This window comes from Pararge aegeria, chromosome 19, assembly GCF_905163445.1.
Source record: "Pararge aegeria chromosome 19, ilParAegt1.1, whole genome shotgun sequence".
NCBI classification, from domain to species: Eukaryota; Metazoa; Arthropoda; class Insecta; order Lepidoptera; family Nymphalidae; genus Pararge; species Pararge aegeria.
Genome location: NC_053198.1, coordinates 303,450 through 320,739, shown reverse-complemented (window position 1 = coordinate 320,739; position 17,290 = coordinate 303,450). Strand labels below are relative to the sequence as shown.

The 17,290-nt window shown below is 37.0% G+C and overlaps 1 protein-coding gene across 1 annotated transcript; it reads right to left on the bottom strand.

The window, feature by feature from the left end:
* Positions 1-4,205: 4,205 nt before the first annotated feature.
* Positions 4,206-5,842, bottom strand: LOC120632354. The gene has a single exon (XM_039902208.1). It carries the CDS (start codon positions 5,393-5,395, stop codon positions 4,265-4,267), a length of 1,131 nt encoding a protein of 376 aa, XP_039758142.1. The 5' UTR covers positions 5,396-5,842; the 3' UTR covers positions 4,206-4,264.
* Positions 5,843-17,290: the final 11,448 nt, after the last annotated feature.

The following is a 17,290-nucleotide window of genomic DNA, read 5'->3' as shown; positions in this document are numbered from 1 at the left end:
ATTTTCCGTAACATTTTAAGGACCATAGAGAAAGGAGGAAACGCATAAAAAAATATATTCGACCATGATAGGGTAAATGCATTTATGGCTATAGCGTCAGGATCTCTGAGCCAGGATATATAAATAGGACATTTTTTGTTAACGCGACTTGCAAAAATATCTACATCAGGGAAACCAAACGCGTTTGTTATTTGCTTGAAGGAGGAGTCGCTTAATTCCCATTCTATATCTGGATGAATTTTACGTGATTCTGCGTCGGCTACTACATTATCCGCCGAACGTATGTAAGACGCATATACGATTATGCTTCTGGATTGACACCATTCCCATAAGTCTTTTGTTATGCGTGTTAAATGGGGGTACTGTATGCCACCCATCCGATTAATGTAACTTATGGCAGTAGTATTATCTATGCGTAAAAGTATTTGGCAGTTATTCATTGTTGCAGCAAACACTTTAAGGCCAAAAAATGCAGCCACAATCTCTAAATAGTTGATATGGTTTGAGCGTTCCTCTGTTGTCCATGCCCCACTAGCCGTTTCCTCCCCGCACGCCGCACCCCACCCCGTAGTCGAACTATCACTAAATATTTCTAAACAGTACTCATCATATTTTATCTTACTAATAGGATTATCTAATGCATTCGACCACCAATTAAAATCGGATGACAAGTATGATGGTAAATTCATAAACTTGTCATAGTTTGCTGGGTTACTTTTTAAATTTAAAAACTTGCATCTTTCGAAGTTCTTTGTATACAGCCATCCATATTCAACAGCTGGGCAGGCAGAACACAACAAACCCACCAAACTAGCAAAATCTCTAATTCTACACCATGACATATTTTGAAAGCATTGTAATTTATTTTTAATTCTTATAGCTTTTTCTGAAGGTAGACTTATTTGAAATTTTTGTGTGTCAATTATGTAACCTAAATATGTACAAGATGTTTCTGGTATCAATTTGCATTTATCTTTGTTTATAAGAAACCCTAAGGCTGACAACAGTTGTTTAGTTATTGCTATATTATTTAAACAACCCTCATAAGAATCGCCAATTAATAAGATATCATCCAAATATATACTAGAAATATAGCCGCATGATCTGAGTAGCCCGATAACCGGTTTCATTATCTTTGTAAATACAAAAGGTGCCGTGTTTAAACCGAACGGTAAAACATTGAATTCATACAGTGTGTTATCAAATTCGAATCTTAGATATTTTTTATGTTTATCATGAATTTTTATTAAAAAGTAAGCATCTTTTAAATCAATTGTCCCCATAAAATTATTTTCTGAAACAAGTTTAATAGCAGTACGTAAGTCTTCGAGTTTGAAATGTTCTGTTTTTATGAATTTATTAAGTCTTTTCAAGTTAAGTATGAATCTATGTTTACCGTTCGGCTTCGGTATTAAGAATATGTTCGATATGAACTGATTTTCACATGGATCACAATGAGAAATAGCACCAGAGCATAGTAATTCCTCAATACATTTTTTGAAATTATATTTTTCGGTTAAAGAGTAGCTTCTTTTGCTAGGGATTGTGTTTTGTACAACACGTGTTGAAAAAGGTATTTTATACCCAGCAATCCATGATAGAATGGTTGGATCGGAAGTAAGTACTGACCAGGATTTATAAAAGAAGGCTAGCCTACCGGCATTGTTGCTTACCCTGTCATCTATCGACGACTGCGGTAGTTGGTTCGTGGTGCGGGTGCTGTCGGCTGCCGAGCTCGATAGGACCCGCGTGAGTTGTTCGCGGGCGGATTTCTCGGCGCAGGCTCCCTCGTCCTCTGAGTCCCCGTTTGCCTGCGACTCGGGGGAGGAGCCCGCCAGTTTAAATTATTCCTTTGCTGTAGTGTCGACTGAGACGGAGGAGTTACTGTTTTTGCTCGGGTTGGTGGCTTGGATACTGTTGATTTTAGTTCGGTTCCGGTCTTTGTTATTGTTTTAGCAATTTTTAACGTTTCTGCTAAATCCGACCCAAATAATTGTTTATCAATTACAGTCTTTTGTAATTGTTCTTTCATTTCGCGTTTTAAATTGTGCAAAATAAAGTTCCGCCGAACTATTGAATCGGAATGCTGATTGTCGCATAACAGACGAATGGCATCCATGAGCATTTGAATGATTTCTGTGTCCTTATTTTCCTTAGCGATCATTAGAGTGATAGCACTTCCAAGACAGGAAATAGCATGGCAAAGCTGCTTTTGCTTATATTCAATGCCTTTATCCCTTTTTAAAACGATCTCTGATATAGCGGCCTTAATTTCCAAATTAAGCACCGGCGCATCAATTAGAGTGCAATTACTTGGAGGTAAGTATTTTTCCGACAACTCCTTACGCAGTTCACTTGATAAACCTCTTGTAGCCACATGTTGCAAACGAACTGCCAGGTCTGATTGAATTTCTTGGCCGTTTATTTTTTCTATAGACGGGTCTTCTCCAAATATTTTTAAAATCTCAGAGTCCAGTTCAACCGCCGGAGGTATGCCCTCCATTGGAATCAAGACCTCGTTTTCCACGTTTGCGACCTGTGGTTGCAACGAGCTAGTGGATGGAACTGGTTCTGATTGTGTGACACTAGTGGAGGGTACCGCGTCCACTGCGTCTGTCTGAGGGATCGGATCGCTCGTATTTTCTTCTAAAAAGGTTTCTAGCTCAGGTTCCATTACTTCCTCCGTTGAGCCATGCTCATAATAGCTATATCTTGGAGGGGATGTATCCTCTGCAAGGTATAGTATTGTTTTATTAATAACGACAAATTGATAGCAATTGTTGTTATGGAAATGAAATAAAGAATATCAATGCAGATGTGTCCTGTATATACAGTATGAGTTACAAGCGTGTACGGTGAAGTGACAATCCCAAAGACTGCCCGCATCCATCGTATAGCCTCACGTATGCTAATAAAGTAACAGTCCTTGTAACTGCTCGCAGTATTAGCCTTGCACGTGAAAAAGTGATTTACCTACTTCTGTTTGAAGTGTTAACCCCAAAGGTTAACCGCAACAAAGTTTTTAAGAGGTACGTACAATGTTTCTAATAGTTTAACCTAGACTAACCTTCGGAACTCGATGTTGATTGTTCTCTGCGAAGTTTTCTTTCCAATTTCCTGATCTTCCGGGCAATATAGTCATAATCGTGTTTATTTTTTCGTTTTCCCATGATTCTTAATACTTGAATTTTGAAATTCTAACTTACGATATTATTTTAGATATATATTAAAAAATACGTGCGCTCCGGCAGAGCACTGAACTGTGAATGAGCAACCGAACACACCGCAGAACAAAGGAAAAGAACCTACCCTCATCTAATAAATAAAAATCTTTTATTTTTAGTTTAGGGCTTTCAACTTTCAGTGCGCTAAGGCAACACCGTACGTGTTACTACATGTGTATATTTCAAATCTCTTCGGACGAAGCATGAGTATAATATTTTGATATCATTAGCAACGCCATAGTATTTCATTAACGTCTATGAATGATTCCTAATTAAGTAAGGCTAACAGCTAGAAGGTACGCTGCAGCAAAGCGTTTCTTTTTATTGCGTTTTAACTAGTTACTTGAAATGTTCACAGCAATGAAAGGCCATTAACTTTAGTACCTATTCAGAGTAAATTTTAAGACAGAAAAAGGAACGTGAGGTAAGACGAACGGACAGATAGACAACAAAGTAATATGAAAGGCTTAGTTTCCCATTTTATGAGTTTTTAACGCTAATAATAATTGGCTACACAATGAAATTAGAGAGTTTTAACTACCAATAAAACTTACCTATTATTTTTTCCATCAATATCCGGAATCCATCTTGAGTCAAGCACCTGTCTTTCTGCCGCCAATCAGCGTTTTCTATCCCCTCTCCGATAGTGGCGCCCCTGTATGCCACCTATCTAACTTGTTTATGCACCGGGTGACCGCTCGTCATTATAGAACTCATGATGCACCAGGTAGACCTTACCTGGATTCCGGATATTGATGGAAAAAATAATAGGTAAGTTTTATTGGTAGTTAAAACTCTCTATTATTTGTTTCGTATCAATATCCGGAATCCATCTTGAGTGATGTGTTTGTTATCACCTGGTGCTGTAAAGGTGACGCTATAATGTGTAGAGGTACTGAAATATATTATAAGGGCATAAAAAAAAAAAAAAAAAGAAATAATTTTGTATAAAGAAAAGGATATTTGTATTAAATACCCAAATCAAATTTAAAGTTATAATTAAATAGATACAACTTTAATTTATCACTATGTATCGAATATTAATCAACAGGGTCAAAATAATTTGATAACGACACTGATTCTGTAGTATTTTGCCTATTATGATCAATCAATTCTCTATGATAATAATTTTGAAAGGTACTAATGGCCTTCCAATTTCCGGTTGCTAGAATTTGATCAATTGGAAAATTTTCTACAAAGTTAAGTGAAGCTACTGCTGATCGAACTGAACCTGGAGTTGCTTCAATACCTGCTTCTTTTAGAAGTGATTTAACCCAACCACCTATTACCGTTCTTGATGCAGGTTTAACTTCATTTCTAGCTGTAATAAACAAATGCGTTATATTTTGTCTACGATTTAGAGATAACTGCAATAATTTTCTTATCCAGAAAACCATATTTAAATTCTTATTGGGGTGTATTTTGAGCCTCCATCCAGACTGTCTACGATTGAAATTGTCAGTCTTAGAACCAAATGCCGGCCATAAAACTATACTAGTGCCTTCATCAATTAAACTATGGCCATCAATATTTAACAATGTAAGATCGTGAACTCTGCGACCTGAAGCTAATAACAAAAGTGTAGCTGTATGCCTCAATACCTGGTAAAGATTGTTTTCGTCCGGGTTATACAAATTCATAAATTGTAATAAAAGCTTTGGATTCCAAATGGGTGGTTTTGCAGGCTTCTTGTCTATTGTGGAAATAGCTTTCAGCATACGTTTTATAAAAAAATTTGATGACAAATCAATGTTACTTGTCAAATGAGTAAATGTTGATATAACTGATTTGTGCACTAGGATAGTTCTATAGGCGAGGCCGATGTCTCTATGAAGATGAGACAAATAGCGGGCAACTTGCTCGGCGTTGGGGTACTTATAATTAATAGACTCTGAGTCACACCATTTTCTCCACCTATTCCATGCTGGCTTGTAAGTTTTGATAGTAGAGTCTCGCCAGCTCAACATTAAAAGCTCCTGTTCTTGATTCGTCCAACCTGTTAATATTTCTTGCCACCCAAAATCAGCCAGGCTTCTAATCTTAGATCTTGAATCTCTGGTGGGTGGGTGCCTGTTCTCGTATCTAACAGAGTGTACTCCAGGTCTGGAATCGCAAACGGTGGTCGTATTGCTCTGTTCTGAACATCCGTTTGCCAAAACACTTTGTTCCATCTCGGAGCAATTAATATGTATTTCCCGCTGGATTGGTTCAAGTGGCTGAGCACTCTGGGAATGAGGTTTGGTGGGGGAAACAGCCACGCGAGTCTGTAGTGCCACTGGTGGCAAAATGCGTTGTGGTGTTGAGCACTCTGGTCTTGCATATCTATTGTGACATACCTCGGTACGACGTGAGCCGATTTCGACGCAAACAGGTCGATCTCTGGTGTGCCCCACATCTGGAATATGACTGTTGTCGCTGCAGTGTTCAGATGCCACTCTGGACTCGCTTTCTGACGTGATAGAGCATCCACTTCGGCATTGTACCTGCCCGGGAAATACTGAGCTATTAGATGCATGTTCAATTTGTCCAAAAGGGATAGAAGTCGTCGTGTTTGCTTGAGAATCGTCACTGACTTTGTGCCGCCTTCTTTGTTTATGTAAGCCGCTACGGTGCGGTTGTCTGTTTGGAGGAGTACTTGCGCATTCTGAAGTCGTGGTTGCTGGTGTACTATCGCTGCGTATACGGCAAACATTTCTTTTTGGTTTGCGTGCCAGGCTAGCTGATAGTTCGTCCAAGTCCCTGCGATTTTTATATCGTCGAGTTGTGCTCCCCAACCGATGTCGGATGCGTCCGTAGTCAATAGGTGGGTCACGGTGCTCATGTGTATTGGCATGCACCCTCCTATAGACTTTACCCACCATTCCATCTCCAAGCGCGCTGGCAGAGGAATGACCACTCTGCGATAGGGATGATTCTTTGGCAGCTGTCGGCTGTAATGTTGCAGGGTACGACAGTGAAGCCGACCTCTTCGAGTAACGTATGTCGCGAAGTTCAGTCTCCCCATTAGAGATTGATACTGCTTGAGAGACCACTTGAGACTTTGAAGCTGTTGCTGAAGTGCTTTGCGTAGCGATAGGCACTTCGGCTTCGACAGGGACTTCGCGTTGTGTTTTGTGTCCCATGTTATGCCGAGAAACTCGAGGCATTGTGTCGGAGCCAGCACAGACTTCTCGAAATTGATTGTCCAGCCCAATAACTGCATTATCCTTATTGTGAAGGATATGTCGTCCTGTAGCTGATGCCTTGAGCTGTTTGCTAGGAGGAAATCGTCCAAGTATACTACGCACCTGATGTTGTGACTCCTTAGAAACTCTGCTACCCAGTTCGTTATACAGGCAAACGTTTTGGGTGCTGATGAAAGGCCGAACGGTAAGCAGGTCATCTGAAGCAGTTGTTGTTTGTGTGAATTTCGATGGTAATTGATCCTCAGGAATCTGCGATGCTGTTGAGCTATGGGCACGTGGAAATAAGCTTGACTGAGATCTAACTTCACCATCCAGTCGTGGCTCTGAAGAAAGTCTGGTATACGGAAGTGATTGAAAAGCCGAAATTGTTTTGTTGCTACAAATCTGTTTAGTTGTTTTAGGTTCAAAATAGGGCGGAATGTCTGATCCGGTTTTGGTACAAGAAAAAACGTTGAAAGGTAGCTGGGGCTGTGCGCCGCTGGTTCTAATATTCCTGTATCTAACATATTGTCTATCTGTGAGGTCATATCGTGAGAAGTTTTGGTTCTGAAACATTCCATAACTGCCGGACTCGGAAATATTAGCGGCGGCTTTAGGATAAAAGGAATACGTACCCCGTTTAAAAGCTTGATTATTGTCTCTGGTGCTCCAAAATTCCTCCAAATACTTTGAAATCGCTTGAGACAGCCGCCGTGAAAGGCCCGATAGTCATTCGCGGCGCTTATTCCTAGTGCTGGGCTGCAAATGAGACTTCTTTGCCTTTTTCTTATCGCGATTGTTGCTCCGTCTGGCTTGCGTTTGGTTTGATCGGGAAGCAGTTTGTTTTTCGCTTTTTGTCGAGGTATCACGTCGAAAAAACCTATGATCTGGTTGCTTACTAGACGATGGTTTTGGATTTGAGTAAAAGTTATTTTTGTTGTGTGTCTCGGGAGCTGGTCTTATTATTTTGTCTACCCCCCCTATTTTTTGAAAATAGCTTTGAACAGACTCATCGTTAAATAAGGACTGTGAACTAGGAGGGATTCTATGTAAAACGTCTCTATGATAATCCTCAGTAATCTGACGCAAAAGAGCTTCCCGGCGCAAATTAATAAAATCAGCTCTCCTGCCACACACCATTTGTAATAAATCATCGGTTACCTTACTATACTCAGAATCTTTTGAAAATAACGCTTGTATATTATCAAACAAAGAGTTAAGAGTAAGGGTCTCTTTTGAATCATTAGACCAATCCACTAATGCTTGCAACGTTTTTTGCAATTCGTCTTTTTGACAAAGCAAGGCATTGGTTAAAGCAGCGCATGAACGCTCTAGTAAGTACGAACGGGAATCTTCTTTTAAGGCAGCAGCTTCAAATCGTTTTAATTCATCGTTAACTTTAAGTTCGACAAACGCGGGGGTAGCTAAATATTTCTTTTGGGCGTCAGAAAATCTAATAGCGTACCAATCATCCCGATTAAAATGTTGTAGTTCTGTTAATTTTTCAAGATGTTTATCATTTGCCTTAACGTAGATAGGATCTTTAACGGTTGTACCGACATCTGATAGAATGTTAAGTTTATTATTTCTTAGCTCACCCTCCGGACGCCGTAAATTAAGATCATTCGAAACTACTGTCGATTGTTCTTTATTCAAACTTGAATTTGCAACCTTACTATTTTTTGTAATCAGATTTGTTAAAAAGGCAACTTGTTGTGACAAAAATTCAAAATGCTCATAACTCACGGTTTGTGAATCTATTCTGGTCCTGCTTCTCTTTTCCGGGATCCCACTGGTCGAATCACTATCACCGCTGGAACTTGGTGATGGAGAACGTGCACGTTTTTGAGAATTCACTTCCCCAGAATTACTTTGGTTCTCCATTTTACGGAGAGGTTAATAAACTACTTTATAATTTTTAAATATTCAGACAAAGAAACTAATAAATTATTAAAAAAAAAAAAAACTTTGCTGACTTATGAACGGCGTGAAAAACGACGCTATAATGACGAGCGGTCACCCGGTGCATAAACAAGTTAGATAGGTGGCATACAGGGGCGCCACTATCGGAGAGGGGATAGAAAACGCTGATTGGCGGCAGAAAGACAGGTGCTTGACTCAAGATGGATTCCGGATATTGATACGAAACAAATAATTCATCGTTAACTTTAAGTTCGACAAACGCGGGGGTAGCTAAATATTTCTTTTGGGCGTCAGAAAATCTAATAGCGTACCAAACATCCCGATTAAAATGTTGTAGTTCTGTTAATTTTTCAAGATGTTTATCATTTGCCTTAACGTAGATAGGATCTTTAACGGTTGTACCGACATCTGATAGAATGTTAAGTTTATTATTTCTTATCTCACCCTCCGGACGCCGTAAATTAAGATCATTCGAAACTACTGTCGATTGTTCTTTATTCAAACTTGAATTTGCAACCTCACTATTTTTTGTAATCAGATTTGTTAAAAAGGCAACTTGTTGTGACAAAAATTCAAAATGCTCATAACTCACGGTTTGTGAATCTATTCTGGTCCTGCTTCTCTTTTCCGGGATCCCACTGGTCGAATCACTATCACCGCTGGAACTTGGTGATGGAGAACGTGCACGTTTTTGAGAATTCACTTCCCCAGAATTACTTTGGTTCTCCATTTTACGGAGAGGTTAATAAACTACTTTATAATTTTTAAATATTCAGACAAAGAAACTAATAAATTATTAAAAAAAAAAAAAAAACTTTGCTGACTTATGAACGGCGTGAAAAACGACGCTATAATGACGAGCGGTCACCCGGTGCATAAACAAGTTAGATAGGTGGCATACAGGGGCGCCACTATCGGAGAGGGGATAGAAAACGCTGATTGGCGGCAGAAAGACAGGTGCTTGACTCAAGATGGATTCCGGATATTGATACGAAACAAATAATAGATAATTACCTATGGTGTATACCTGTAGTTGGTTTTTGTGATCACAACTCGGTAACTCGGCTTTCTTTTGTATCCCTGCTTCATTCATATTAACTTTTTATCTTGTCAACTATAAAATTAGAACGAATCGAAAGGCTTTTACATGACTAGTCAGTTTTATTACGCCATCGATCCAAATCAAATCAAATCAAATCAAATCGTTTATTTGCAGATTGGTATTACATTGTTGGTAGGTACACAAAACATAGGGACAAACAATCCGCCTTAGATGGCATGCAAAAAATATATATGATCGTACACTAATTCCTACTTACTATAAAAATATTATCCTAAGTCAATCCACATTATTAAAATAAGAATAAACTTTAAGACCAAGCAAATAATTTTTTATTTTCTTTTTTTCTTAAAATCATTAGGACATCCGGTCTACTAAGTATACCTAACAAGGTGACCGGATGTCCTGAAACTCCACTGAGTTAGTATAGACAAGGCACAATTATCTTATGTTAAACAAAATTATAAATTTTAAGCGGGTAGGTGAATAAATACACCGCCAGCAGGTCGAGATGCCGCACCGTATAATGCAGTCCCACCGCCAGCTGACAATAAGCGATAATAGTTTATCATAATTTAAGTCACATTATCGAAACCTCTCAGGTGCGCAGGTTTCCTCACGATGTTTCTAAGTCGCCGTTTAATCTAGTGATGTTTAATTGTATAGATAGACTAAAAAACGTACATAACTCTAAAAAGTTAGAACCGAGAATAGAATTCGATCCCACCTAAAAGTAGGCTGAAACTCTAACAACCATCAGTATCACCTATATCGTCTTACATCAGGTTATATAGTTCCTGTTGGGAAAAGGCTTCCTCTCTCATAGAAGGAATCCTTCGTTCTTTGTAGCATCTTCAACGCTGCAACAATGTGGGTTTGTGGGCTCTAACGATTATTGGGATACAGGGATAACACTCCCAATTTCCAGGGATAATCCTTCAAAAGTTTATATATAGTTGCGCATATAGAGTTTAAAGCACAAAAAAATTAGGTTTTATTAAATATATTTGCAATAAAGAATTCACAGACAGTTGTAATGTAAGACACTGACTCAATATTTTTCTAATTAATTGCTTCCCAGTATTTAAACCAGGACTATTATAAATGCGAAATTTTGTTTGTTTGTCTTTCCTCTACAAGTTTACTAAGCAACTTGATAACTATCATTGTAAATAAAATAATGATTTTCCAACGGAGACATCCAATACCTACTAAGTCTTGTCCCGACCCGGGGATCGCAACGGTTAGTTAGCCATCCATGGTCGATCATGCTAAACCTTGACCAGCGAAGCAATTATAATAATATTTCATTTTGGAACTATAAGAAACTGTTTTGAATTAGCAAATTTTGCTACGAAGACATTAAAAGGCTCCATAAAAGAAAGCCATCCGTCGTCATAACACATATTTTATTAGGCCGCCTGTAGACAATTTATGCAGCGAAATGCTTAGTGGAAGCATTATATTACATTATTCATATATTTCACAGAATATCGCGAAGAAAATATACATGAATAAACATTATGTATCTACATAATTTCTGCAAACGGACGCAGCTATGTTAGACCTATTTAAGATTTCCGGGTAATGAGTTTCTTTCTGTTTGAAGAAAAAACCCCGCGAAGGCTGATAGCATACTACTCACATAAGGTTCATGTTTGCTATTATCAGCTAAATTAATAGTTATATTAGCTTGCTTCAACCTAGACCTCATGATTGTCGTTGACCTAACGTTAATAAAAAAAAAAACCTACTCCCCAGTTGGGCTCGAGCCACTCCCTATAACAGCACGGCAAATTGAAGAGGTACAATGGTGTTATAAATAATAGCAGTAGGTACAACAATCTGCGACGGAGGGGCAAAAATAATAGTTTAATTCTTAATTTAACTTCTATACAATAATAATATCTATCAAGTGAAAAATACCAATGTTAAAAATTAAATCAATAAGAAAAATATATAAAATCCATTTTCTATATACTCTGTGTGGAAGTCGGATAGGTACAGCCCTAACATCACATGCAAAGTTAAAATCATGTGACTCCTATCTCTTTATTACGCGTCGCGTAGCGTAGGTATTATGCGAGTGTCGAAGTGTCTTAGAATGTTTTGATTGCGTTTGTATGGAGAAATTTCTTTTGATTTAATATTTTTACAGCGTGATTCCTTATGAAGTATACCTGTGCATCCTTCAACATTATTTTGTCTTTTGGTTGCAAATTTTATACATATCCTGTGTAAATATATATATTCAGGAGATATTTTCTCCGCGGGTAAAATAACAAAATGTTTGTCCCAGAGTTTTATCTACTCCTCGAGGATGGGCGCACGGGTGAAAATAATATATTATGTTATGCATCGTTTATAGCCTAGTGGTCATAATTTCGGCATCACTTTCGGAGGGACCGAGTTATATTGGCACGCTACCTGAATTCTATGTACATTTTTATTTTTTATTTTAAGGAATTTAAAATAGCAAGTGCTTATGTGCTTATGTGAAACTTATGTGATACCGTGTTTTTATTTTTCATACCCATTCAGGTAAAAGGTATCAACAAACGTTTGCGCAAGGCTTTAAATAAGAAAATTGGTACTTCCAAGAAAATATTTTGAGATTTTCTTAGAAGTATCATAACGTACCATACCGTAGCATAGTGATGGAGTCGCTTTAAAGAGATTGACTTTACTTTTCCTAAGGGATTCACCAATATTCTTTTTATCTTTCATTTTTATTTTCTATTTTTTTTAAAGAATATTGGTACATCTAAGATATCCAATATTGCAACTATTGTGAAGGCTTCAATATTTGTTGCCATAAAGAGCCACACAATTGTAATAATAAAGTATTCGTCATCTCGTACATTGTAAACACACCTACAGTTAATCAGCTGTTCTCCAAGAGGCCATTCGACGTAATCGATAAACACCATTTACACTGCTCGTCCATTAGCATATACCATTTACGCAAGACGTGTATTGGAAGCAATGTAGCATCGTTATGTTATGACTTTCAAGGTGATTAACCTGTCTACATGATAATAATATATAGTATGATGCATACCAATTTATTTGTGTATACGGAATGCATTGGCCGCTATGTATGTTTCGTGACAGATGTGTTTGGTAGTCCAGCAGCAATGTAAGTGGTATCACGACGATATATGGTGCAAGATATGATAGTGGTGGAGGCAGCATCCGACAGGCGAAGGCCGGAAATAAGCGCGCCGAAATCGATAGTGCTGTGTACACACTCCAGCATCTGCTAATACTTTGTTTGAGAGCATCCAGATTGCTGTGTGTACCGGCTTAAGTAATTTACGGAGGGGTATTCTTTATTTGAAAAGATCGTGGGAAAATTTGAATTTAAAAGTTTGTACGTTCGTACGTTAAGCTAAAGTAGGTCACACACACTTAACTAACTATAAGAAAGTTTACAAATGAATTGAAACGTCTGTCTGAGATAAATAAATGTATCTTTTTAAAGGTATATTATGACAATTTGATTAATAGTAACAGCATTTTCAAAATGTTTGTCTGTCTGGCTCTATGTCAGGGCTAACCTTTAAACGCCTTAGCCGATTCGATGAAACTTTTTCGTAGGCTCTTTGTGGGCAAGCGTGCTCCAACCAAAACCTCATCATTGCTTTTAAATTCAAATTCAAACTCAAAATTTCTTTATTCATGTAGGCCTATCACAGGCACTCATGAAGCGTTCATAATTTCTAACGGGCATGATTGTCGTCAAGCGCTGGCCCATCGTTAATAATAAAAAAAGCCACAGAGGTTAATAAGCCCTAATTAACCTCTATGGATTCCTGATAATCGTGCAAAAGTCCTGTTTATTTATAAGCTGTACAATAAATAGTTCCTAGATTGAATTCAAAGTGTACGCATCAACTAACAAAGAATTTTACAAGCATTTATTTTCTATACCTACCCAATTCAATCTAAAGGTTTTATATTATACTCTATGTTGATGCATCTACCTCAAAGTAGTTTTTAATATAGTGTATTTATTATTAAAATTACTGTTCGTCTATTAACTAAACAGTCCTTCTGTCTCATTATCATCAGAAAAAGGGATTTCAAGTTTATTCCATAGGCAAGATCATCTTTAAGAATTATTATTATTACATGATTTACAGTAATGATTACTGGGCCCGACAGCAGAAATTGCTCGTCGGGGCTCCGGACTGGTACTGAATAGAATAGAATAGAATATAATTTTATTGTTCACTATTTACACATAGAAAGGCAGTTGACAAGGCCTAGAAAAGTATTCAAAACAGTAACCCACAGCCGGGCGTACAATTTATATTATTAAATAAGTACAAAATTAAAAAATTAAAAAAAAAACAATCTAAGTATAACCACAATATAAAATCAGTGACAAAATATATATAAGTATAAGATTATTAATAATTAAACAAAATTAAAACATTAAAAAAAAAAAAAGAAAAAATCATAAGAGGCAAATAAATTAAAACTAAACTGATCCAGAGAACAGTCTCCACGTCCACTGAGAATTTCTTGACATAAACTTATGTCCCAAAAGCATGAAATTTTACAAGATTTCAATTCAAATAAGTATTAAATCTCGTTTAATAGTTTTATTGTTATTTTATTCGATGCATTACCTCATAATTTTACCTCAACCAGGAATTAATATTAATATTAGAAGTAAAAATAAACTAGGGCAGTTTACTAGGCTAAGTTTACTCGGCATAAAATTACAGATGAAATCCTTAAGTTGCCTCTCAAGAAGTTCAAAGTTTATATAAAACATAAGCTTATGAAAAATCCTAAATAATATTAAGGATTATAAGTATGATAAAAAAGCTTGGGTATGATTTTCTCTAACTTCTAACATTACTCTTCTGTGAGATGGTGATAACAAAAAAAAAACCTGGCTAAGTTTTTTGTGGGCTCTTCTTAGAACAGGGCGCATTTGGAACCCTGCTAGCTTTAGTTTTAACTTAACGTCATCACTTAACATAATTGTTAACACGGTAAATGTATGAACGCTTCATAAGTGCCTGTGATAAGGTCTACATGAATAAAACATTTTAGAGTTTGAATTTGAATCGATCCTAAGTCAAACATGCTAATCGAATGAGGCAGTTGAACATATAATTATGTATATAGTTTCAGTTTCAGTTTAAGCGACAATATAATTGAACTAACGCAATACGTGGCCGGGCGACTGGGCTGGGTGTAGGGCTGCCCCATGTTACGTTTTTTTCTTTTCTTCATTAATGGAATTTCACCCGGTGAGTTCTGATAGAAGACGTATGGTTGTTCGGACTAAACCTTGATTAGTTTCTAAAAACGTATAGGGAGTAAACTTTAATAAGTTGCCAGTCATACCATGTGATATTCACAATAATAAGTATCAACATATATACCATTTTTTAAATAACTATGAAAAGTTACTAATCCATATGACGAAACAAAATTCCCGTATCATTAAGCTAATTTTATTTACAGTGGAAACTATATTGGCTTGTGTAAAATCTACAATTAAGTTTATTAATTAATTTATTATTATGTTTTCTAAATTAAAAAAAAACCTCTATCCATTCCTACAACCGTACCTACTGGTAACATTCTGCTAATGATAACAAAAGTATAGTCTGATTGGGTTGTGGTTTCCTTCCTTGGCCAGGTTTTGTTGTATCAAGATTGTCATTATCAAGATCATGTAACAGTTCACTGCTGCACTAAAGACCTCTCCAGGCCTGCTAATAAGTAAATAGATATGCTTGATTTCACCATCACTTCATGAAATAGGTAATAAAATTTAAACCCTATTAATTTTCAGAAAATAGCAACAATCAAAATTTTATAAGCAAGTATATAAAGGTGTGATCTTTGTTCACACTAAAAACACTAACATACCATATTATGCAAGATTAACCTATTATTATTGGAAAGGAAACTTTCAGTTTTTAATACTGTACAGACAGGTTTTTCATGCGATTTATGTTGATAATGATAGAGCTTAAAACTATGCTAATATGACTAGTATTGTATAGCCAAGTGTCACTAAGCGACTAATTTTAATAAAGAAATTAACTCTACTATGTTTTTATACTTGTCAAGAGTACCAGCCCTAGCCGACTGTGTGTGCAGATTTTATTATCCGCGCCATTTTGCACGATTTGTTCGTTTGCTAACCGCTCCGGTTGGAGCGCAGTTTAATTAAAGCTTTATCCGATAATTCACATTTCATAGCTCCCAGCGATAACCAATGTTAGGTATAATACCTACCTGTCTATCTACCTATACCCAACCTTTGAAACCTTTGAAGTATTATTTCGCTTCAAAACGTTATTGAAAAGGACAGCTGTATTCACTTTAGCGGATAAAGGAAGGAATGGATTTATGTTAAGAGTACGTACATCGAAGTGAGCAAAATACTTCTCACTTACTTAATATTTACATACGAAATATAAGTAGACAAACATACTTAATCAATTTACATAAAGATTTTAAACTAAGATTTTAGTGGTTAATCAGCATTTCTTAATATAGTATGGGTACATAGCATGATAGCATTTTGGGATTTGTCAATATTTCGACCCGGTTGCATGGATTGTGGTCATGACGCGACGCAACGAAACAATTTACATACTCGTACTTGATTATATAAACAAAATGCAAAATTCCTATTGTTTCCAATTGTTATTAAAAAGCAATATTAATGTATTCATAACATTCAGACTATTCCACTGCCATATTGTTATTTTTTACTCGAAATATTTTATTTTATCGTAAAAATGCAATAATGTTTCAAATGTGTTTCAGTCATTGCATGTTGCACAAATAACCTACATATTTGTATTTAATTGGAACATTTTACAAAGCACTCAAATTAATATTAGATACCTACTGTATACGCTAGGTATGGCGCGTGGTTTTCCCCGATTTAACACCTTTACATTTAGTACTATTCTTAGAAATAATCTTGTACATTACGAGCTTGTTATTTTTACTTTCACTTGTTTATTTCGGTAATAAGTTAAATTTACAGTTCAAAATTACAAGTTAATGTTTCTATAATAGATTGCAATGGTACTTACCATCATGTGAGATTGCAATCAAGCGTGATACTGTAATCAATGGGCGCATATAAGGGTTTCACCCCATGTTAATATCTAAAGGCCACATACAGCCTTAGCCCAACATTCCGAAGCAGCAGACTCGGAGCAGCGTGGTGAGCCTAAGCGCTGAAACTATCTTTCCTATAAGATAAGGCCTGTGCCCAGTTTTGAAACCTTAAAGGGCTGTGGATAAAATCCATAAACCTGGCCTGTAAAGCGCTTACTCTCTATAGTAATATCTCAAAGTGTAAATACTATACGACATTGTTTGGGAACCTTAAGGCAAGGAAACTTAAACATAAACGAGTAATTACTGCAATCTTTCGGCTGGTCATTTTCATGTTACCTTGGCAAGTCTTTGCTTTGCGCGCAGCAGACCGCTTATTGCAGACCACCCACCACGGGCGCTCGGAACGTCTTCAGACATCAAAGGAGAAATCGCTACTCTATTTCAGTCTTTCCGTTGATGCCAGAAGGTGCATTTTGGGGTGGTACCTTACTTCTCAAAGGTAAATGAATATTTCGCTAGCCATCCGGTATGCGGGATGCCCAGCCTGCACAGAGTTTAAGGACTGTCCTGAATGGTTTATTTCTTCAGCAAAATTGATAAATTCACTTCAACAAGTGGAGCGTTTACCCTGTTAAAAGTATAATAATTTGTGTTCACGTGTTTTGCAGCCTTCGCACTATGTAGTTTGGTAAACATCGTTATCAACCTATTACCGGCCAAGTACAGGAGCCTGGTCTCCTCTCAGAATGAGAAGGGTTTTAGTCCGCCACGCTGGCCAAGTGGAGATTGGTAGACTTCAGACGCCT

What these genes read in the sequence shown, in the direction of transcription:
- LOC120632354 (XM_039902208.1), bottom strand. Translation starts at nt 5,395, where the DNA reads ATGGAACAAAGTGTTTTGGCAAACGGATGTTCAGAACAGAGCAATACG.